Here is a 19786-nt window from a genome sequence, read left to right on the forward strand (position 1 = left end):
AGCTGCAGCCTCTAAAAATGTCATCCAACACCCTACGCCTGTGTCCCTGTTTGATTAGTTTCCGTTTGAAGTCTGGGTCTGGCGCGCCTGATCTAGTGAGCCAGCCGGCTCATAGCCCATTGCCCTGGATTTGAGGCAGGCTCAGAACACATGGCACTGAGGGTTCTAGAGCTAAAGTGGCTCTATCTTCTACCAAGATTCATGGGTTTTAATCTAAGATGGGTCTGCCTTACAGAGTTCTTGTTTACCACCACAAAAACTTCCTTTTGGTTACATAAGCAGAAAGGAGATGATTGTAGGACATTAAAAACTCACAGAATCTCATGGAGGATACAAAAAGCAGGCTTGGAAACTCTGCAGCCACTAACAACACCATGACACGGATCTGGCCACGGTACAGCTATCGCAAGGCCACCACAGGGCCACCCCATTGGCACCTTGTCGACCGACAGCTAGGCTGCAGAAGTCCCATCTCAGCCTCCAAAGGGAAGGTAGGTGCTGCTGCTCCTGCCACTGCCAGGAGAAAGTTCCAGCTGCCACAGCTATCGCCTTGGGCTGCTCATTCCCGTGCCCAAATTGCAGGCAAGTACACCCGACGGGCAGACCCCGTGTCACACAATCAGCACTAAGGAAGCCGGGGAAAGGAGACGTTTGCAGATTCTCCCACAAGCAGGCAGAACTCAAAATATACGAAGTACTGAAGAAGAAAGAAGCTGTTTAAAGGGTGTTGGATGGCTGAAAAAAAACATCAAGAAAAATAACAAAATAGTCCACAAAATCTTTTCGGTCTCATTCTTCTCATTGCCCCAGAAGCAACAAGCAATTATTTGAATTCATAATTCCATGAAAATAAAAGCTCCTGGGTGGTTTCTATTTCTGCCCTCTGTTTTTACTGATGAAACTGAAGGGTCTAGAACAGTGCCTGGCCCATAGCGAGTGCTTCATACATATTTATTGAAGGAGTTAAAGAAATTCACTTAACACACTAAGAAAAGACTCAGGTGGAAGTGAGTTTAGAAAACTTTGAGCGGCAATTATAATTTGAGCTTGATTCAGGCACCTACAGTAGGGAGAGGCAGCAGTGCAAACTCCACTCGCCACCCTGAAGAGTTAAACAATTTTCAAAATAGTGCTGGGAAGCCAAGTCCTGGATGAATATAGGGGTGGTAGAAAAGCCAAACTGAAACCCAGGGGACTCACTGCAAATTTGTTAGGAATTTAGTCACTGACACCAGGTGTCATTTATGAACTTTCACTTAGCCATGCTATGATTATTAGTCTTGTTTTGTGATCGTGTGCTGTCACCTAAACTATATTTCATACATATTACGATTAGCACATGTGGGGATTAGGATTCATATTTCAAAAAGATAAACAGTTCTGATAGCTGAGCTGAGTAAGCCCTTATCTCCCTGTACCTTGGCGAGAAGAAAATAGGGGAAAGGGGACTCACGGTGAGACCCACGACAAAGGGCAGAGTGCAGTGAGATACAATTGAGACCCTTAGCTTGTGCCTAAGCAGTTAAGAGCTGCCACTAACAAGGTGCTACGAACGATTTCAAACCAGAGCTATTTATTAACTGCTCCTGAATAAACCAAAGGTCCATGTGCTAACATAACAGCTTCTAACCAAACATGATTCCCATCTGCAAGAGGAATTTTGTATTTCTAAGTTTCTTACTTTTCTTTCCAAAAAAGGGATTTATGAAGCTCAGTTCTATGCACATGTTCTTCCTCTTGCTTTGCTACTTTTACAAAACTAATAATATATTTGTTAATGGAGTTTGAGGGGCAAAAGCCTCTACTCCGGGTATCCCAACAGAGCAGTCTTGGCCTCCTGTCCAGCAGGGAAGGAGCTATAATCAGTCTGGCCACTCAGGGGAGGACAGATCACCAGAGCCAAGAACTGTCTACCAGGGGCTGAGAGAAGCTGTGAGATTCGTATAGGAACAAAGGCGAAGGTTGATAGTTGGCATAGCTGGGGGTTGCCCAGCTAGTAGTTTAAGTACCTGAGCCAAGTCTTGGTTTGGTTAATGCTATCAGGACTGGTCCTGCCAGGTTCGGGGGGAGCTGTCTTAACTCTTTTGGGGTGATGTGGGTCCCATACAGACAGGACACCTCCTGCTTTGGAGGGCAGCCTAGTTCCCATTGTGCAGTGTCTTAGTCACTTTCTGGTCACTGGGACACAATACTCGGCGCCCACAGCTCCAAAGAGGAAAGGTGTATTTTGGCTCACAGTAATTTATGTAGAGATTTCAGCCTGTAGTCAGCTGGCTCCAAGGCAGAGTAGTATGACAGAGGCAAAACAGTCCATAGCATGGTAGCAAGAAACAGAGATCAAGGGAGGAGTCAGGAGAGGGACACTTCCAGGCCTCACTCCCAGTAACCCACCTCCTCCTAAGAACATATTTAGCTATAAACGTATCCGTGGACTAATCCAAAGACCCACCTATAAGGGCATACGGCTTTCAGGGGACATCTAGAAATAAAGCATAACATGGGGTAATTGCTTCTGCCTGTGGGGGTGACCTCATCATGGGATGGTCTCTGCGGGGATCTGCTGTTCTTGGAATCCAAGGTGGCTGCAGGATTAGAGCAATGACTGGAGACTCTAGGCATTACTCCTGGGGACTTGGAACTGGGTGTTATAAGTTGGCAATTGGATGTTCCTGAAAACTACTTTAGTTACTCTTCTCTGGGTATCCACAGTCTCAAAGTGGGATGAGAATGGCCAGTTAAACCCAAGGCAAATAAAGCTTGTGTTAGACACCCCTTTACGTGATTCACATATTTACACTCAGAGTTGAGCAGGATCTGACCCAAACTGTCAAGGCCATGCAAGCTTCATCTTGCTTTAATTACCTATGTGGCATGGTCCCTGTTGCATATTCATAAATAATACTCTGCTAGGCAGAATTCAGATACAGCCGCCAGAAGTCACTATTTCAGAAATCAGTTATTTTATTTTTTTTTCAGCTTTAATTGAATTTATTGGTACATTTTAGGGATACAGTACAGTTACATTCATTGTTGGGATCTTGTACCTCTACATGACAAGTCTTGATTCTCATTTGTTTCCCCTTACCTCATCAGCTATTTTAAAATGAAAGAGAAGAAAAGGATTAAACATGGCATATTGGGGGGTCTACAAAATCTTTGAAAGGAATGGAGGAGTCAGCCCCAGGCTGGGCATTAGAGAAACAAAATACCAATGGGGTATGGTGCTGCACATCTATAATCCCTTGGGAGGGTTAGGTGGAGCAATACAAATTTGAGCCCATTCTAGACAACTTAGCAAGACCTTGTCTTAAAAATAAAAATGCGATAGGAATGTAGTTCAGTGCAGAGGCCCTCGGTTCAATTGCAAGTACTGCCAAGAAGAAAAGAAAGGAAACACAACATCAGTGAACCAGAAGCTGCCTGAGTTAGCTGAGCACCCCCTCCTAGGGCCTGAGTCCAATGATCTAGAAGAGAGCTAAGGATTAGGAAGCAACTATAAAGTCTTTGGTCAGTAATTGAGTCAATGGCAATGGGGAACATCCTGGTAGGAGATGTTGAATGTGGAAAGGGAACAAAAATTTTGCTTTAGTCATGATCAATTCTAGATGTCGATTAGATACTCAGGAGAGGTACTGAGGAAGTAGTTGGCTATGCAAGTGTGGAGCCTAAAGAAAGTTAGGGATTTAATTTAAGAGGTTGCATATCATATAGGCCTGGCTGCAATTTGCATTTTTTCCCTCTAAAACTCAATTTTATCTTTGAGATTATCAACTTTTTGAGAGATAATTTTACTATACTCTCTTCTTTTAGTCATGAAGCCCATTAATTTAGCTTCTACCTCCAAAATTCTACTTGTTATGCTCCCAAACAGGCCCCAGTGTCTTCCAAGACCAAAATTTAAAGGATTTTCCTTTTTCAGCTCTTGCTGCAACATTTGGCATTGTTGATCGCTTCCTGCTTCTTCATATGACTCTCAGGAACCACCCCCCTCACTGTCCCAGACAGAATGGAGGGTGAGGTCATGTATGAAGGGACAGGAAAATCCATCTTCATGGCTCACTGAGAACAAAGCAACACAAAGCAAGCTCAGCAAGCTCAAGCTCTTGCTGATCTGACTGGTGACTGCAAGATCCAAAGAAGGCTTGAGAGGGGTAAACTGGATAAAATAAAATAAAATTTATTAAAAAGATCCAAAGAAGGCTGCAGAACTCCTAGTTTCACTAAGGCACTGGCACTCTCACAGCAGGTTTGAGTCTCAGTAGTAAGATCTTGGATTCATTCAGATCACATTCAAGAGGGAAGCTGTTGGCTGTGTCCTCAGCCCTACACTTGGCAAGTGAGAACCCCATGACAAAAGCGTGTTTTTAATTCCTGAAGCAGCATTGCAAAGGCACCCAGGTCTTAGCCACCCCTCCACAAACACAGCGCACAGACTCCCAAAGGGATGAAGTTTTGGCGTTTCCAGAAACATAAATAATTCAGTAGTGTGGAAATCCGTAATTAAAAACAAGTCTCACCCATTCTTAGGCATTATTTCAAGTAGAACACAGAAAGAGTAAATAGAGCCATTTATTTCTTCCAATTCTCAAGAGACTGAAGTTCTCTGAGTTGGCACACAATGGCTGTAACATTCTGTTTTCTTTTAGAAACACATTTTTTGTTGACACAGAAGAGCTTGTGCGGAGAAGCAGTTCGAAAAAGACCTCCTGGAAAGCCCTGCATTTGCTGGACACGCCCACTCGGTTGCATACAGGGACTGAGAAAGCATGGGGACACAGGTACACACACACACACACACACACACACACACACACACACACACACACAGAGTCAAAAAGGCCCATACGGCCTGGCCCCATTCTTACCCAAGAGTGTTTCAAAGTCAACAAAGTTCGCTGCTGAGCAAAGGACAATAAGGGAGACTTGGGACTTTCACTTGACCCCATGGCAGGAGATCTATGCAGAGGCAAGATTGTAGGTGAGGAGTCAGCCGCCAGGGAGGAGGTGACCCCAGGAGGGCTTGCAGGGGCTGGGCCGGGAAGCCACTCAGAGCCGGAAGATCGGGCGGGGCTAAGAAATGGTCTGGGGGCGGGGCTACTCTTTGGGGGCGTGGCCTGGCCGGGTCCAGCCAGGCGGGCTGCAGTCCCTAGTTCCGGTGGTAGTGGCGCCGTCCGGACCCACGTTGGGCCTTCCGCTTCTGCCGCTGGTCGAGGCTGCAGCCCCGTTAGCCATGGCTCTGCGTGTGGCCGTGTTCGACCTTGATGGGGTGCTGGCTGTGCCCTCGGTCGCGGGCGCCCTTAGCCGCGCGGAGGAAGCCCTGGCCCTGCCCAGGTAAGGGGACCCACTGCGGGAGCAGCTCCGCGCTGTCCCGGAGTTGCCTTTCTGAAAGCCCTGGGTGAAGATTGTTTTAGAGCCTGCGCCCTGCGACAGGTTGAAATAATTACTGGTCCTAAAATACCAGTGTTTTTAAGTGGACCCATTGTCTTTCTAAATAGTAAGTAATTAAACCTTGTAAAGACTCGGAATTGCACCTTACGTTGAAAGCTTCCCAAAGGTAGTGGAATTAGCTGCTGCCGTTTAATTCTCTCCCTTTGAAAGTATCTTACAACTTTCGCTGGGATTTCGAAGTGGAGAGCGTTCTCTCCAAAGGCCTGTGTTACAAGTGTCCTTATCCTAGTAACAACCTACTAACCGGGAAACGGAAACGGGGGAGCGTCTGCTGATAATGCGATGCTTGGGATAGGATTCTGTAACATCAGAAAACATCTGTGTTACAATATAGACAAACTTGCCAAACAAATCAGAAGGCTACATGCCGTGGTTTCAACTATGGAAAGAAAAAAGGCTCCAGAAGGAAAAATGCCCGGAAGAAACCTACCTGTCCTAAAATATGCTTGGCATTATTAATCCCAGGTAGATTTACGAAGTTTTTTATTTTCTATGAATCCCAGATGGTATTGTAAGTGATCTTATTTTTCTACGTTTTTATATTTTCCAACATTTTTATTTGCAGATATGTATTATTCCTACAATCAGAAGGGGTACACATATATTTGAAACGTTAAAAAGAAGAGTAAGATGGCAGCAGAAAGACAAGAAATAGCAAGTTTTAAATTACAGGTGAAAGGAAGGAGCATTCTGAGTTGTGCCACATCCAAGGATTCTAGAATTTTTATTAAACCAAGGCCATTGGGACTTTTTAACCTTTATTCTATAAAGATCATAGGCTAGAATCTGCAAGCATGCCATGCCAAAAAGGGGCTCCAAGTGCACAGCAAGCCTCACTTCTGCCAATGAGGACACCGAGCCAAGGAAGGAGATTAACTTGCTCCAGGTCACAGGATTAACTCTAGGTAGCTCTGGAACTCACTTTTCCCAATCCCCCATCTAGCATCCTCCCTCTTCAGTTTATTATGACTTTGCACCACCCTCCGTTCCCATTCTGGGAATGATAGCAATCTGTTGAAAGTGAGTAAATTCGTCTTGATTGAGAAATATAAACGAGCTGGCTACAAAGTCCACAACCGCAGTGATCACAGTCCAGGTCATTAGGGCTTGACGGCAAACTAGATTTGGAAGTGGAAAGCCACCTCTGAGCCATGCTTGCCCAACTCAGGTTATTTGTTCTAAGATTCTAGAATTTTTATGATACCAAGGCCAACAGAAGGAGAGGAAGAAATCAAGAATTCATTTCCAAGAGATCCTTTCTAACAATAAGATTATCTCATTTCATTTCAACTCATAAATTTGATTTAAAAAAAGACACAAAAAGGGAGTAAGCTATGAGGTCTGTTTGCACCTGTGAACTCATGGAAGTTAGGGTGATTGTGACTTTTATAGAAGGCATAGGTGTGCAGGTGTGGACTCCTGGAATCTATGGGTCTCCAGAGTCATACAAAAGCACGACATGGTTCTGACACTTGGCTGACTTGCTTAACCTGGCCTAATTTTCATTAGGCCTGAACTTTTCCCAACATGTTTCTCTTAAGAGTAGAGTAGATAACATATAAAGTGGATGGTCAGGTAGGTTTTTGATACTTTTTTTTAATTTATAAAACTTTCACATATGTAAATGATGCATTGGGCATATACCATTCATTTGATGCTGCATTCAGATGCTGCCTTTGGGACTGTGATTAGCATTGTTCCTAGTTGACATAAAACAGGCCACAGTAGAGCCATCTAAACTCGCAGAGTTAGCACAGATGACCTTGACCTTAATAGCCTATCACGTTTGTGAACTAACTATGAAATTATTAATACGGAAGGTGAACAAGAAGGCCTACCTTACACTGGCCATTTTGAACATGCTCAACATCTGGTATGAAAACTCAGCCATGCACAAACAGCCAAAGTTCATGATGAGGACGGTGCACAAGCAGTAGGGTGATTCAGTGCAGGGAGGGAGACTCAGGAAAGGCTTAAATGCAGGCGGGCTGATGGGAAGTTGATGGGGAACAGTTGAACCGAGGGGCCACTTTTCAGTTGCAGGGGACATGCTAAACGGCTTGGAATGGAAGGCGTAGCATGTATGCAAGAACACTCAGTGTTCCAGTTTAGCTGGAGAAGAGGCAGTGGAGAAGGCGCACTCCATCATAGTGCAGCCTAAAAGCGGTGCTGATGGGCACTCCCACACGCTTGTAACCAATGGGAAACCTTGAGGGTTCTGGTTGGGGACTAGACGAGGCTATGTAACTCAGATCTCATAGTCTCCAGGTTGGTGTTCTCTTGCTGCCCCAGTAATAGGGAAGTATGCAGAAGGCTGCATGCCCCCTGGCTATATAGCCTGACACTCCCGAGGCAAGACATGTGCTGAGGACAGTTGTCCATACACAGGCATTTGGGTGTAGAGAAAATCTGGTTCCTCGTTAACTCAGTCCTTATCTACCCCATTCTCTAGTTGCTTTTCCATAAAGTGCATGCTATCTCTCCCCCTGCATTTCTCACCGGCTAATAAAAGCGGGCTGACTGGAGTTTTATTTGAGTCTGTCCACTAGAGGCAGACCTCCTTGCGACCCCCACTTTATATCTTGAAAATTATCTGTCTTTGTTGTATTCCTCATTGTTCCCCAAAAGGTAGCTGAGGGTCTGATTAGCCCTCGGTGGGTTTTTGACACGGGGTGGTGGAGAAGTAAGATAATTGAACCTCTAAATCATAGCAGCTGATCCCTGGGTTATTGGGTCCAGTAAACTGGTGTGAGGCGAGAGGACGAGGCGCACAATAATATAATGGGCTTGGGAGCTCAGAGGTGGAACACTATGGAGGGGTAGAAAGCCTGTGGGGACTAGAACTGAGGAAAGAAAAAGACCTTGAGCTTGGGGGCTCAAGGGTCCTTGTCCTGGGAGGTAGATGAAGCACCGAGGCTGTGGGCCCAACTGAGGTCAAGGGGAGCCTGTAAGCCTCATACTGAGGTTGTGAGGGAAGGAACGTGAAGAATCTTGGAGGGCATGGAAATGTTCTCAAACGTGGTGAAGTTTGCACAACTCTCAGCTGACTGCAGATCACCGGTTTATACACTGAAAGTGTGAATTGGTTGTGAGCTTTAGTAAGCTGTTTGGTAATTTTGATGCAACAATATGGCAGAGCCATTGCTGAAACTGGGAAGTTCAACATGGCCACAAATACGAGGTGTCCGTCTTTTTATGTTTTGCCCAGATCTCACCCTTGTCATTATCTGAGGAGGGTTAGTGTGATGAAGGTACTGATTACTATCAGAAATGAAGCCCCCAGGTTGGAGGCATTTGTTTTCTTATTCCGGAATGGTAAATAATAGCAACTAGCTGGCCAGTTGCAGTTTATAAGAGCCAAAGTCTATTCACTTATTAGGGCTGCTGTAGGCAGGAAGACTGGTTGGTTTTAATAAGAAAGTTGTTCTGGCAGTTAAAACTGCAAGATCAAGGTGTCAGGGCTGTTTTTTTCCTAAGGTCTTTTTCTTTGGTTGTAGCTGGCTTTCTTCTCCTTGTGTCCCCACCTGTCTTCCTGTATAGATTTCTTCCTCTCATAGGGACATCTGGCAGATGGGGTTAAGGCCCAGCATGGTGACTTCATTTAACTTCATGATCTTGTTGAAATACACTGTCTCCTAATACAGTACAGAAACATTATGAGATATTAAGGGTTAGAACTTCAGTGTAGGATTTGGGGGTGATTTATTTCAACTCAATACAGGAAACTTTAGAAAACTTAGAAGATTAAATGAAGATGAAATAGTGACTATATATGCATAATTGAAGCCAGAGAAAAGTCTTTGATTCCTTTTGAAGAATGTGAACCACATATGGCTCCATGCCGACAAAGATGTCAGCTCGACCTTTGTGGTATTTTCCGGTCCCTGGCAGCTCACCTTCTGCCGATAGTCATCAAGGAATGGAAGTCAGGCCTGTCCCAGCGTGCTGCCATGTCGGGTCACCAGGACATCGGTGATGTGCTTATTTCTCATGTGTTTCAGGGACTTTCTGAGTGACACTTTCCTGAAGGAAGGCTCGCATGGTTCCAGCGCCCGCCTCATGAGAGGCGAGATCACATTTTCCCAGGTGAGAGGAACCCATGGGGGGGACTATCTCCAGTACTTCCTATCCCACACCCTTCGCCCGCATGGCCTTTATATCCCAAAACTCACGAGACCAAGCAGAAGGACAAGAGACATCTGACGGGGCATTTAGGGCTGATTTGCAGTCTCTCTGGGCCAACCGTAGGGATGTTTCCGAGCCCTTCCGGAACTGGGCCAGGGAGCCCTGCAGCTAGAAAACTATTGTAGGACAGAGCCATTGGGACTGTGAACTCAATGCTCATAAGTGACTGTTCATCGTGGTTGTCACCTGCACTGGATTAGGAGATGCCCAGAAGCTCAGGAAAATGTACTTCTGAGTGTGCCTAGGTAGCTCATGGAGGTGCAGGCTTGAACTTGGATGTTATATTCAATCTCTGTTCCCTTCCTCCCTGGCGCTGTTTCCCTGCTCTCCTTTCTGGCTGCTGTGAACTAAGGAGCTTTGCTGTCCTACGCCCTCCACCATGCCGTCCCCGCCTGGGAGCCTGCCCATCATAGACTAAAACTCCTGGAGTTGGGAAGCAAATACACCTCTCCTTCAGTAAGATGTGGTTGTCAGGTATTCTGTCCCGGCAGTGAGATATAATGGATCACAGGTCCCACTAACAGACTGTGTGACTACAGCAAGTTCCTTACTTTCCCAGCCTCAGTTTTGCCTTCTATAAGATGGAGTGACAGCAGTGCTCATTTCACAGGGCACTGAAATGTGGAAATGTTTAACACAGTGCCTAGTACATAGGAAGCAGTCGATAAATAAATACTAGTTTTTCTTGTTAGTGCGATTTCACCTATTTCCGATAAACTAAACGGAATCTAACACCACTTGAATTCTCTCAGTGCCTCTCTAAGTAAGTAAGATATTGAGAGCCTGCTTATAGGCACACAACTTAAGAGCGCTATACTTTGAAAAACTGTTATGAATCCCATCACTCTGAGAGAACTTGGGACCTACTGTGATAGAAAGCAAACTCTTACCTTTTCTGTGCAGATGAATGTGATGTCAGTGTGGGGAGTATTGCATGAAAACTGTGTTACTGGGACGGAACACTTCGAAGTTTCAATCATTTGAAAAACCTTGGTAATATTCTTGGAACAGAGGTGAAGAGAGAAATGCAATATATTTTCAATGAGCACAGTAATCTCAGGTCCAATTTGCAGTAGTCAGTGTGAAAGCACCGCATCCCGGGTGGACTCCTTAGTGCTCGTTAGCGGTTTCTGTTATTCCATGAAATGAACGCGCTAGAGAAAGACATCTGAGTAACTGAATTCTTCTGAGACAGACTCCTGGAGCTTGAATTGTCCTGAAAAGTCATACCCTAGAAATGAATGATACCTTTCAATTGTGCATCTGTGTATACTATGAAAATAAAAAGCACACTCAGTGTACAGTCAGGTGAATTTCCCCAAACTGAATATACTTACATCATCAGCACCCAGATCAATAGACGAACCATCACTGGCACCACGGGCCCTCGTTTGTGCGTCCTGTCGACACCACTCATCCAAGATCACTCCCCTCCTGACTTCTAAGGCAACACCACACTTGCCTCTTTTGGATTTTATGTAAGTGGAGTTGCACAGATGAAGTCTTCTGTGTCTGACATCATGTGTTCGACATTACACATGTGAGATTCATAAAGTGACAGCAAGCAGCTATAGGAACTTTTATTCTCATTGCTACAGGGTATTCCACCGTGTGAATATATCTCAATCCACTTACCCATGCTTTTTTTAGTCTCTGGTAAGTGTTCAGTAGGGGATTCTATTACGATAATGTGTGTAACTCACAGATCATTCTGCTGCTAAGCGAGTATGTTCATTGGCTAGGGCTATGTCCTCTGCATTAATAAATATACTATAGACTGGGAGACTTTCGCACCAATATTTATTTTTCTGAGTTCTGCAGGCTGGAAAATCCAAGATCCACACAGAGTTCATATCTGGACAGGACTCTCTTCCGAGTTTCCAACTGGCCGTCTTCTCGTATCCTTACATGGCGTAAGGCAAAGAGAAAAAGCGAGCTTCCTTGTGACTTTTTTAAAGGGCTCTGGTTCCACTCACGGGAGCTCTGTGTTCCTGATTTAATCACCTCCCCAGGTCCCACCTCCAAATACCTTCACACCATGGGTGAAGGCTTCAGCATAGCAATTTTCAGAGTGACACAAACAATTAATCTACAGCACCCAGCCATAATGAAATACCACAGACTGAATGGCTTACTCAGCAGAAATCTCTTACAGCTCTGTAGACTGGAAAGTTCCACAGCATGGTGTTGGCAGGGTTGTTTTCTTTGAAGTCTTTTTTACTTGCAGATGGCTGCCTTCTGGTGGCACCCACGCTCAGCTTTCCCTTTAGGTGTGTGTATCAGTCAGTTTCATATTATTAGCGTGAGACATCTGTGGCATTAACTTATAAAGAGGAGAAATAACTCACAGATCTGGAGATTCCAGTCTAGGTTCGGGCACCAGCAAGGTCATGCATCATGGCAGGATGCACAGTGCAGAAAATCCCTTGTGTCAGAAAGCAAGAGGCAGAAGAGAGGGCAAGAGACCAGGGTCCCACAGTCCCCTAAGTCATGCCCCAGTGATGTAAGGACCCGTGAATAGTCTGTACCTCCCAACAGCACCACCCTGAGGACCAAGCCTTTAGGACACAGACCTCAGGGGACAGGACCCACAGGATGTCCACATCCCAGGCTCCTGTTCTTCTGATGAGTCAGGCTGGATTAGAACCCAGCCCAGGGACCTCATTTTGCCTCAGTTACCTCGTTAGAGGCCTTTTCTCCAAATACACTCATATCTTGAGGGACATTTGCTTAGCGGGTCAGACACGTGAGTTTTGAAGGGACATAATTCAAGCCTATTACAGAGGGCATTGGGGAGTTTCCATGTGGGGCTTGCTGGTATCTGAATGTCCCTGCCCTCCCAATTCATATATCGAAATCTCACTGAGGTGGTGGCCCTAGGATAAGAAGCTTTCGGGAAGCATGAAGAGCTCTAGAAAAGAGACCCCAGCGAGCCAGCTGGCCCCTTCCAGCATGTGAAGAAAGTGAGAAGCCGCCAGCTACAGAGAAGGAAACTGGCCCTAACCAGGCACTAACTCTGCTGCCACCCTGACCTTGGGTTTCTCAGACTTCAGATCTGCGGGGAAAAACACATTTCTGTCGTTTAAGAGCCTCACGTCCTGTCATTTTGTTATAGCAGCCCGATCAGCGAGGCAGGGACAGTGGGACCAGGGCTGCAGTGACGTGTGGAAGTGTCTCGTGTTCCCTCCACACTGCTGGGAAAGGGTGCATGGGCGATTTCCAGTGCGGGACTGTTAAGAAGAGTTGAGCTAAGGACATTTTTGTCCATGTCTTTGGGGAGCCCATGTGGACATCCCGTGGGTATGTTCCCAGGAGTGGCCCTGCTCGGTCACAGGGAACGTGCAGTGTGGATTTAGTGGACACTGTCACAGCTCCTCTAGTGCCTGAGCCCACTGACGAGCCCCGTTCATTCACCCCCCACAGTGGGTGCCACTCATGGAAGAAAACTGCAGGAAGCGCTCCGAAGCCTCTGGAATACACCTCCCTGAGGGTTTCTCTATACAACAAATCTTTGGCCAGGCAATTTCAGCAAGAAGCATCAACCGGCCCATGCTTCAGGTGGCGCTGGCTCTCAGGACAAAGGGTAAGGATCATGTGGCCCGACTGCAAGGGACAAGGCCAGAATATAGCTAAACATGTCTTGAAATATTTGGCCTTCTAGGCCTTGATGGAAACCCACCCCTAAAACCCAAGCCCAAGGCAAGTTTTATCAAATGCCAAAAACATTTAACTGTTAGACCACTATAAAAACTTAAACTACTTGAGAGAGTGACAGCAGAATTTGATCACATAAAGCAGTTTATGCCAGTGACTGCTTTATGAGCATTTCCTCATCTCTCCAGTAGTATTAAAAATGCCCGAACGACCTAGCATTTTGTCACAGATTTACAAACAAGGCCTATTAAGCAACTGTGATTTTCTCTCCCTCTGGGCTTCAGGGTGACTGAGCAATGTGCTGGCTGGCACAAGCTTAGATGCTGTTACATGGCCTAAGACACGCGATCACGTTTGTCCAGTGATGTTATTAGTGTCGGTGCTTGTTACTTCTCCACAGGCACATTTGAAGTTGCACGCTCTCTTACCAGCAGTTACACAGTGAGGCCATCTGTTGTAGCCTGTTCTGTGCTGCTCTAACTGAATTCCTGAAACTAGGTCCTATGTAAATAATACAGGCTTACTTCTTCTAGTTCTGGCTGGAAGACCAAGGTCAGGGCCACACCTGCAAGGTCTTTCATGTTACATCTTACTACGGCCAGGGCAGAAGAGCAAGACAGCATGCGCACCTTTGATAGACCAAGATAACTGAGCAGTCTCAAGCCATTTTATATCAGCACTAATCCATGCACAAGGGCAGAGCCCACCCCACCCCACCCCCCAGGCACAAATGCACAAGCTATATTTCCACCACATGCCTTTAGGGGACCCATTCAAGCCAAGGCACCACCCCATGTCCATGTTCCCCCCTTCCTGTTCTGTGGTTGACCAGGTAGAGCCAAGAGCTAAAGCTGCCTTTGTTTATGCTTGTCTGGTTTTGGAATGGGAATGCAGATCCTCAGGAAACACAGCCAGGCAGGGTTTGCAGCAGGACAGACAACAAGGAGCAGCAGCCATTTACCATGTGGCTCTGTCAGCTTGTACCTTATCCGAGCTTTGGTTTGCTCATGTACAAATACAGGGTTCAGATCTTTCCTGCTCACCCAAGAAGTGCGGAGGGCCAGATGGGCTGAGGAATGTTAAACCGCTCTGATCCAGTGAGCTGACAAGAGTCAGTGCTGATGTACAGGACTGCCCCCACCTGGCCTTCTGAGAACCCTTGTTATATCAGCCCACCCTTGGGTCTGTGCCTCTGGGTAAGGTCCATTCTTCTCCAGCTCATCTATTGAAAGCTGGGTCTAGGGAGGCGGGTGTAAGTGAGCAGGTCCTTGCTTGGCCCCATTATCAGTGTGCCTTGTCAGCCACTGGAGGCAACTTGGGGCATCCTTTTTGCTTTGCTCACTGGTATCATTTTGGACAGGATTTAAAACCTGCATCCTCACCAACAACTGGCTGGATGACAGAGCCGAGAGAGGCGACCTGGCCCGGATGATGTGTGAGCTGAGCCCGCACTTCGACCTCTTGGTAGAGTCCTGCCAGGTCGGGATGGTCAAGCCTGACCCTGAGCTCTACAAGCTTGTCCTGGACACCCTGGAGGCCAGTCCCAGTGAGGTACGTGGATGCTTCCTCTCAGGGGACAGGACTGTCCCAGCGAGACTGCGACCAGACAAACACCGAGGAGTTTGTGTTCAGGACCTGGCAGGACAGGTCTCCATATATTTCTCCCAGGCTAGGGCTTCTCCTAAAGGATTTTTACCCATTCTTCAGTCTAGAAAGTTCTACCAGAGTTGAGCATTTGGCCTCTGTGTGTGTCTTTTATAGGCTTTTGGTCAAAGCGAGTATCACTCAAAGCTATTAGACTAGCTGCCTCCGTTTACCAGCGAAGAAACAGATCCTGGGAGACTTTGCTGGAGGCCACAAGGCTAGTTCAGTGGGGAGCAGGGCTGGGTTCCACAGCATTAATGTTCAAATGGTGAATGGACCACAGTAATGTTCTTTGCTTCCCGTTCCGCCCTTTTCTTGCTGGGCCCTTGCAAGTGATCATCGGAACATACCCTGCGGCCTGTCCCTGGTCCCTTGCCTGCGCAGTCCCAGGACTGTTGCTTTCCTCCTTGTGGGTGTCGCTTCTGTTCCTTGAGAGCTGGGCTGTGGGTTTTAGGATGTGCACACATACATCATTCATCCTTTTCATGGTTTTGTGTGGATGAGATGCTTAGAATTCGGCCTCTGTCCTACATTATAAATAAATACATTCATGCTTTCTTCTATAACTTTTAAGGTCTTTTTTCTTTTTTTTAAATTTAAATCTTCGATCCATTCAGAATTTATTCTGGGATAAAATGTGAATGAAGGTTCTACTTTTTTCTCCAGTTCACCAACCATTTGTACCAAGGCCATCAATAACCTTTTTCCCTAGCTCCTTTATTAGAAACTAAATTCTCCTTTGTATTTGAGTCTATTTTTAGACACTCATCTGTTGCATATGTATTTCTTTTTTTTGTTTTGTTTTGTTTTTTGGGGACGGGGTCTCCCTATGTAGTTGAGACTGACCTGGAACTCACTGTGTAGCCCAGGCTGTTCTCAAACTCACAGTGATCCTCCTGCCTCAGCCTCCTGAGTGCTGTAATTACAGGCGTGCGCCACAACGCCCGGCTTGTATTTCTATTTTTTTTCTAGTACCAAACTCTTCTACTTTTTTTGTAGGTTCATAATTTGTTTATTATCTGTCCTCATTAGGGGTTTTACCCAAACATCTTTGAACCTTTGTAATTGTCAGTTTTCCCTGTTGAATTTTAAGATCAGCTTATATTTTCCCCAGGCTTCTTGCAGAATTGGCTACAACCAGTGATGTATGTGGGGACTTGTGTAGGGCTACGTGCGTGCTTATGTGATTAAATTTCTAATTCCAAGAGTAAGTGGAAGCACAGAGTAGCAGGATTCCTCACTTCCACACCATAACATATCCTCACCTACCTTTCATGTTCCTTTGCTTTCTGGTTGATACCCACACCGCTTTGCATGCAGGTGGTTTTCCTAGATGACTTCGTGTCTAATCTGAAGCCGGCCCGTGACTTGGGAATGGTCACCATCCTCGCCCGCGACACCAACATGGCCCTGAGGGAACTGGAGAAAGTGACTGGGACACAGGTAACGTTGTGCCCGGGCAGAGTCCGGCTTGGTGTGCTCCCTCTCAATGCGGAGAAAGCGCAGGAGGCCAGAGTCCTGGCGCAGTGCGTGAGCCCAGGAGCCTCTGCAGAGGAGCCCCTCGCCCAGGTGTGGTAGCACGGTACCCTAAAGATTCCCCTGAGCCTTCCTCTGCAGTCAGAGAGAGCAAGTGTGGTTTCAACAAGTCAGTGTCGGAGAGCCAGACGAGATGTTCAGTGTCAATGCTTCCCGTACCTTGCTGTTTGAATAACTCTTTTTGCTTCTTCCTCTTCCTCCTCCTCTTCTGCCACCTCTTCTCCTCTTTCCCTCTCCTTCTTCCTCTTTGCCTTCTTAGTTCCCTTCTCCTTTATGTTCTGAGGCAGGGTCTGTGTTGCCCAGGCTGGTCCCAACCCCCTGGACTCAAGGGATCACCCTGCCTCAGCCTCGTGAGTAGCTGGGACTGAAGGCATGCTCCACTGCATGAAAGTTCTTCCTGTGAGGAGCACGGTCCTAGCTGCCTCGCAGGAGTGCTGCCCATTCTGCCCTCCTGCCTCACGCTGCCTACCTGATAGTCACGGGTCAGCTCTTAAGTAGCAACTGCCTCTCATCCAGGAGAACAGGACAGCCTGAATGGTGACCCTGGGCAGCCTGGGGACCAGCCAGCACCTCAGGTCTGAGGTGCCTGTGTCCTTCAGTCTTGCCCTGAGGTCTGTGGTCACACGGCACTCACAGGGCAGGCTTTCCCCAGCTCCGCATTAGCCCAGACTCTGCCTTCCTAGTGTGAAGGGAGAGGAGGCCAGGTCCTGGGTGCTCTGATCTCGGAAACTCCTGTGCTGAAGCTCTGGCCCCCAGTACCTCAGAATGTGCCTGGATTTTGAGATGGGTCTGGAAAGAGAGATTAAGGTACAATGATGTTAGAGGGTGGGCTCCAATTCAACCAACTGTCCGTGGAAGAAGAGGAGGGGGCGTCCAGACAGGCACAGAGGGCAGACCATGTGAAAACAGGTGGAGAAGGTGGCCGTCTACAGCCAAGGAGAGAGGTCTTGGGAGAAACCAGCCCAGCCCACACCTGCAGAGCTGTGAGGACAGAAATGTTGATGCTGCCCGGCCTGTGGTTCTCTGTTTAGGCTCCTGAGCAGAGGCTCTGGGAGTGAGGTTTAGGCCCACGTGAAGGAGACTGCGTTCCACTGAGGTGCCTGGTGACGGAGCAGCTGCCTTGTAAGCTCCGCTTTCTGGCCTGTCCAGCAAGAGCCTGCTGACCATCTGAGAGAGTTCTACTTAAGTTGGAATCTCAGAGGTTTAGAGCAAGCACTCCTTTCTTGCTTCTATAAAGCTCAGTTCGCAGTGGCCAGGGTTTGCTTCACCCTGAGAGTCAGGGACTGAGATTGATGTAGGATCCACTGTCTTCTGTTTGGGGCTTCCGAGGTCAACCAGATACCTGGCTGGAAGATGCAGAACAAGAGAATGGACTGTAGAGTATGGTGGAAGTTTTCGCCAGACTGGGAGGCTGTCTGCATTTCAGTGGCAGAACCCGGTCACAAGAGGGGCGGCAGGACGTGGAGTCCAGCTTTACCCAGAAGGGAGATGAGTCAGTTACCAGCAGCACCTGGGGAGGGGTGGCAAAGGCAGCCTCAGAGGTCTCTCATAGGAGTCCTAAGTTCACTCTGGGAATGGCTCCTGGGAGGGAGGTAAACGATCTCTCTGTCTCTCCTTTGTCCTTCCAGCTTCTCCAAACTGCAGCCCCTTTGCCAGTCCGGTGCAGCCCAAGTGACGTGAGCCATGGGTTTGTGACCGTTAAGGTGAGTCACAAAGCGTACCCCGCAGAGGTGCGTGTGAACATCCACCACTTTCAAGAAAATATTATTTCCTGAAAGTCTCATTGCTCAGAAGTTCATACAAGACCCTGACCCTGTCTCGGATACTATAAAGCAGTAGTAGACCGTTTAGTCAAACCCCATGGAGCAGCAGGCCTTGGGGCCCTGGGAAGCCAGGCACAGAGGTCTGTGCACATCCAGCCTGTGTTCTGGATAGTAGAAAACTTTTCATTCAGTGGGTATTTATGAAACACTTTCTTTGTGCCAGGCATGGGCTGGGTACTGAAGGGCAGGGGTGAACAGGGAACCCACAAGGAGCCAGGGCTGTGGTAAGACCAATGCCATGTGAACAGGGCTCCTGAATCCTAACCCAGCCAGCAGATCTACACAGACTCTGAGCTTCAAGATGTCTTCGTGGATTCACTTTGGGATATTTCTCCTTATGCCTTTGGCTCCACTTAAGTGGGTGGAAAGGGGTCTAAGGCTACAGGTCAGATCGCAGCCCCGGCCCAGTGGAGACACGATGGTCACCACCTCTCCCCCTCTCTCCCGGCAGCCTGGGGTCCGTCTGCACTTCGTGGAGCTGGGCTCTGGCCCTGCTGTGTGCCTCTGCCATGGGTTTCCCGAGAGCTGGTTCTCTTGGAGGTACCAGGTAAGGGAAACTGAGGAAGGTCACCCCAGGCCACCCCAGCTTTGGAGGGGAGGGGAGGAAGGCAGATTCTTCAGGACCCTCTTCACCACCTACTGGGAAAGCGCTGTGGTGAGTATAGAAATCTGCAAGGGCTTTGGCAGCAGAGGTGCTTTCTTAAGTACCTGTGGCACTGGTGCACGGCACACACTGTTTGTGGCAGCCCGAGCAGGTGGGCTCCTGCCAGCACCGTGGTGGGGGGCCCGGTGGTGCTATGTGGTAGCTGGGGTGGAGCGGTTTGCAGGATGAGGGGACCGAGTAGAGCGAGCATGCAGTGTCAGCCTTCGACGGTGCGACCACACTGCAGTGGACCTGAATTGTTTGCTTTGCAGATCCCTGCTCTGGCCCACGCGGGCTACCGGGTCCTAGCGATGGACATGAAAGGCTACGGCGACTCGTCCTCCCCTCCCGGTAGGTTGGTTGGCGGCGGCTGACCTGTGTGGCCGTGTGTCTGCCTGTCCTGCTCTCCACCCCACTGAGGGGTCCGGTCCCGGGGCGGGGCAGGCTGCCAGGGGATCTGACTCACCCTTCTCCTTTCCTGCAGTGCCTGTACCTTGGGCCCCAGGTGTTCCCCAGAGAAACTCCAGACCCATTCCCAAGGCAGCCTCCTCCTGGTCCTCAGCATTGTAGGAAGCGCCACACTTCTCCAGAAATTTTCTCACCTTCCAAGACTGAAAGCTGCACTCATGAAATAACAGCTCATTGCTTCCTCCCCCGGCGCCTGGCAGCCCCCATTCTGCACTCTGTCTGTGGGTTTGAATCCTCCAGGTGCTTCACCCTGGTGGAATCATGCGGTAGCTTTCCCTTGTGCCTGGCTTATCTCACTTAGCACCCGTGCTCCGGGGTCATCCATGATGTAGCGCATTGCCGGGCTGCCTCCTTGGTTAAGGTAAATGCTCTTTCATTGTGAGCT

General features: G+C 47.8%; 1 protein-coding gene across 2 annotated transcripts in view; it reads left to right on the forward strand.

Annotated features, from left to right (window-relative positions):
* Positions 1 to 5098: 5098 nt before the first annotated feature.
* Positions 5099 to 19786, forward strand: part of Ephx2 (epoxide hydrolase 2) — a 33513-nt gene continuing 18825 nt past the window's right edge. For both annotated transcript variants that reach the window (XM_010623455.1, XM_010623460.1), the window contains exons 1-8: positions 5099 to 5331; positions 9450 to 9534; positions 13057 to 13216; positions 14648 to 14838; positions 16252 to 16374; positions 18096 to 18170; positions 18742 to 18837; positions 19206 to 19284. In XM_010623455.1, coding sequence (XP_010621757.1) covers positions 5231 to 5331; positions 9450 to 9534; positions 13057 to 13216; positions 14648 to 14838; positions 16252 to 16374; positions 18096 to 18170; positions 18742 to 18837; positions 19206 to 19284 — 910 coding nt within the window. In that variant the 5' untranslated portion in view covers positions 5099 to 5230. The remainder of the gene's footprint in view (positions 5332 to 9449; positions 9535 to 13056; positions 13217 to 14647; positions 14839 to 16251; positions 16375 to 18095; positions 18171 to 18741; positions 18838 to 19205; positions 19285 to 19786) is intronic.

Source organism: Fukomys damarensis, unplaced genomic scaffold (genome assembly GCF_012274545.1).
Source record: "Fukomys damarensis isolate Sample0158 unplaced genomic scaffold, DMR_v1.0_HiC HiC_scaffold_18, whole genome shotgun sequence".
Taxonomy (NCBI): domain Eukaryota; kingdom Metazoa; phylum Chordata; class Mammalia; order Rodentia; family Bathyergidae; genus Fukomys; species Fukomys damarensis.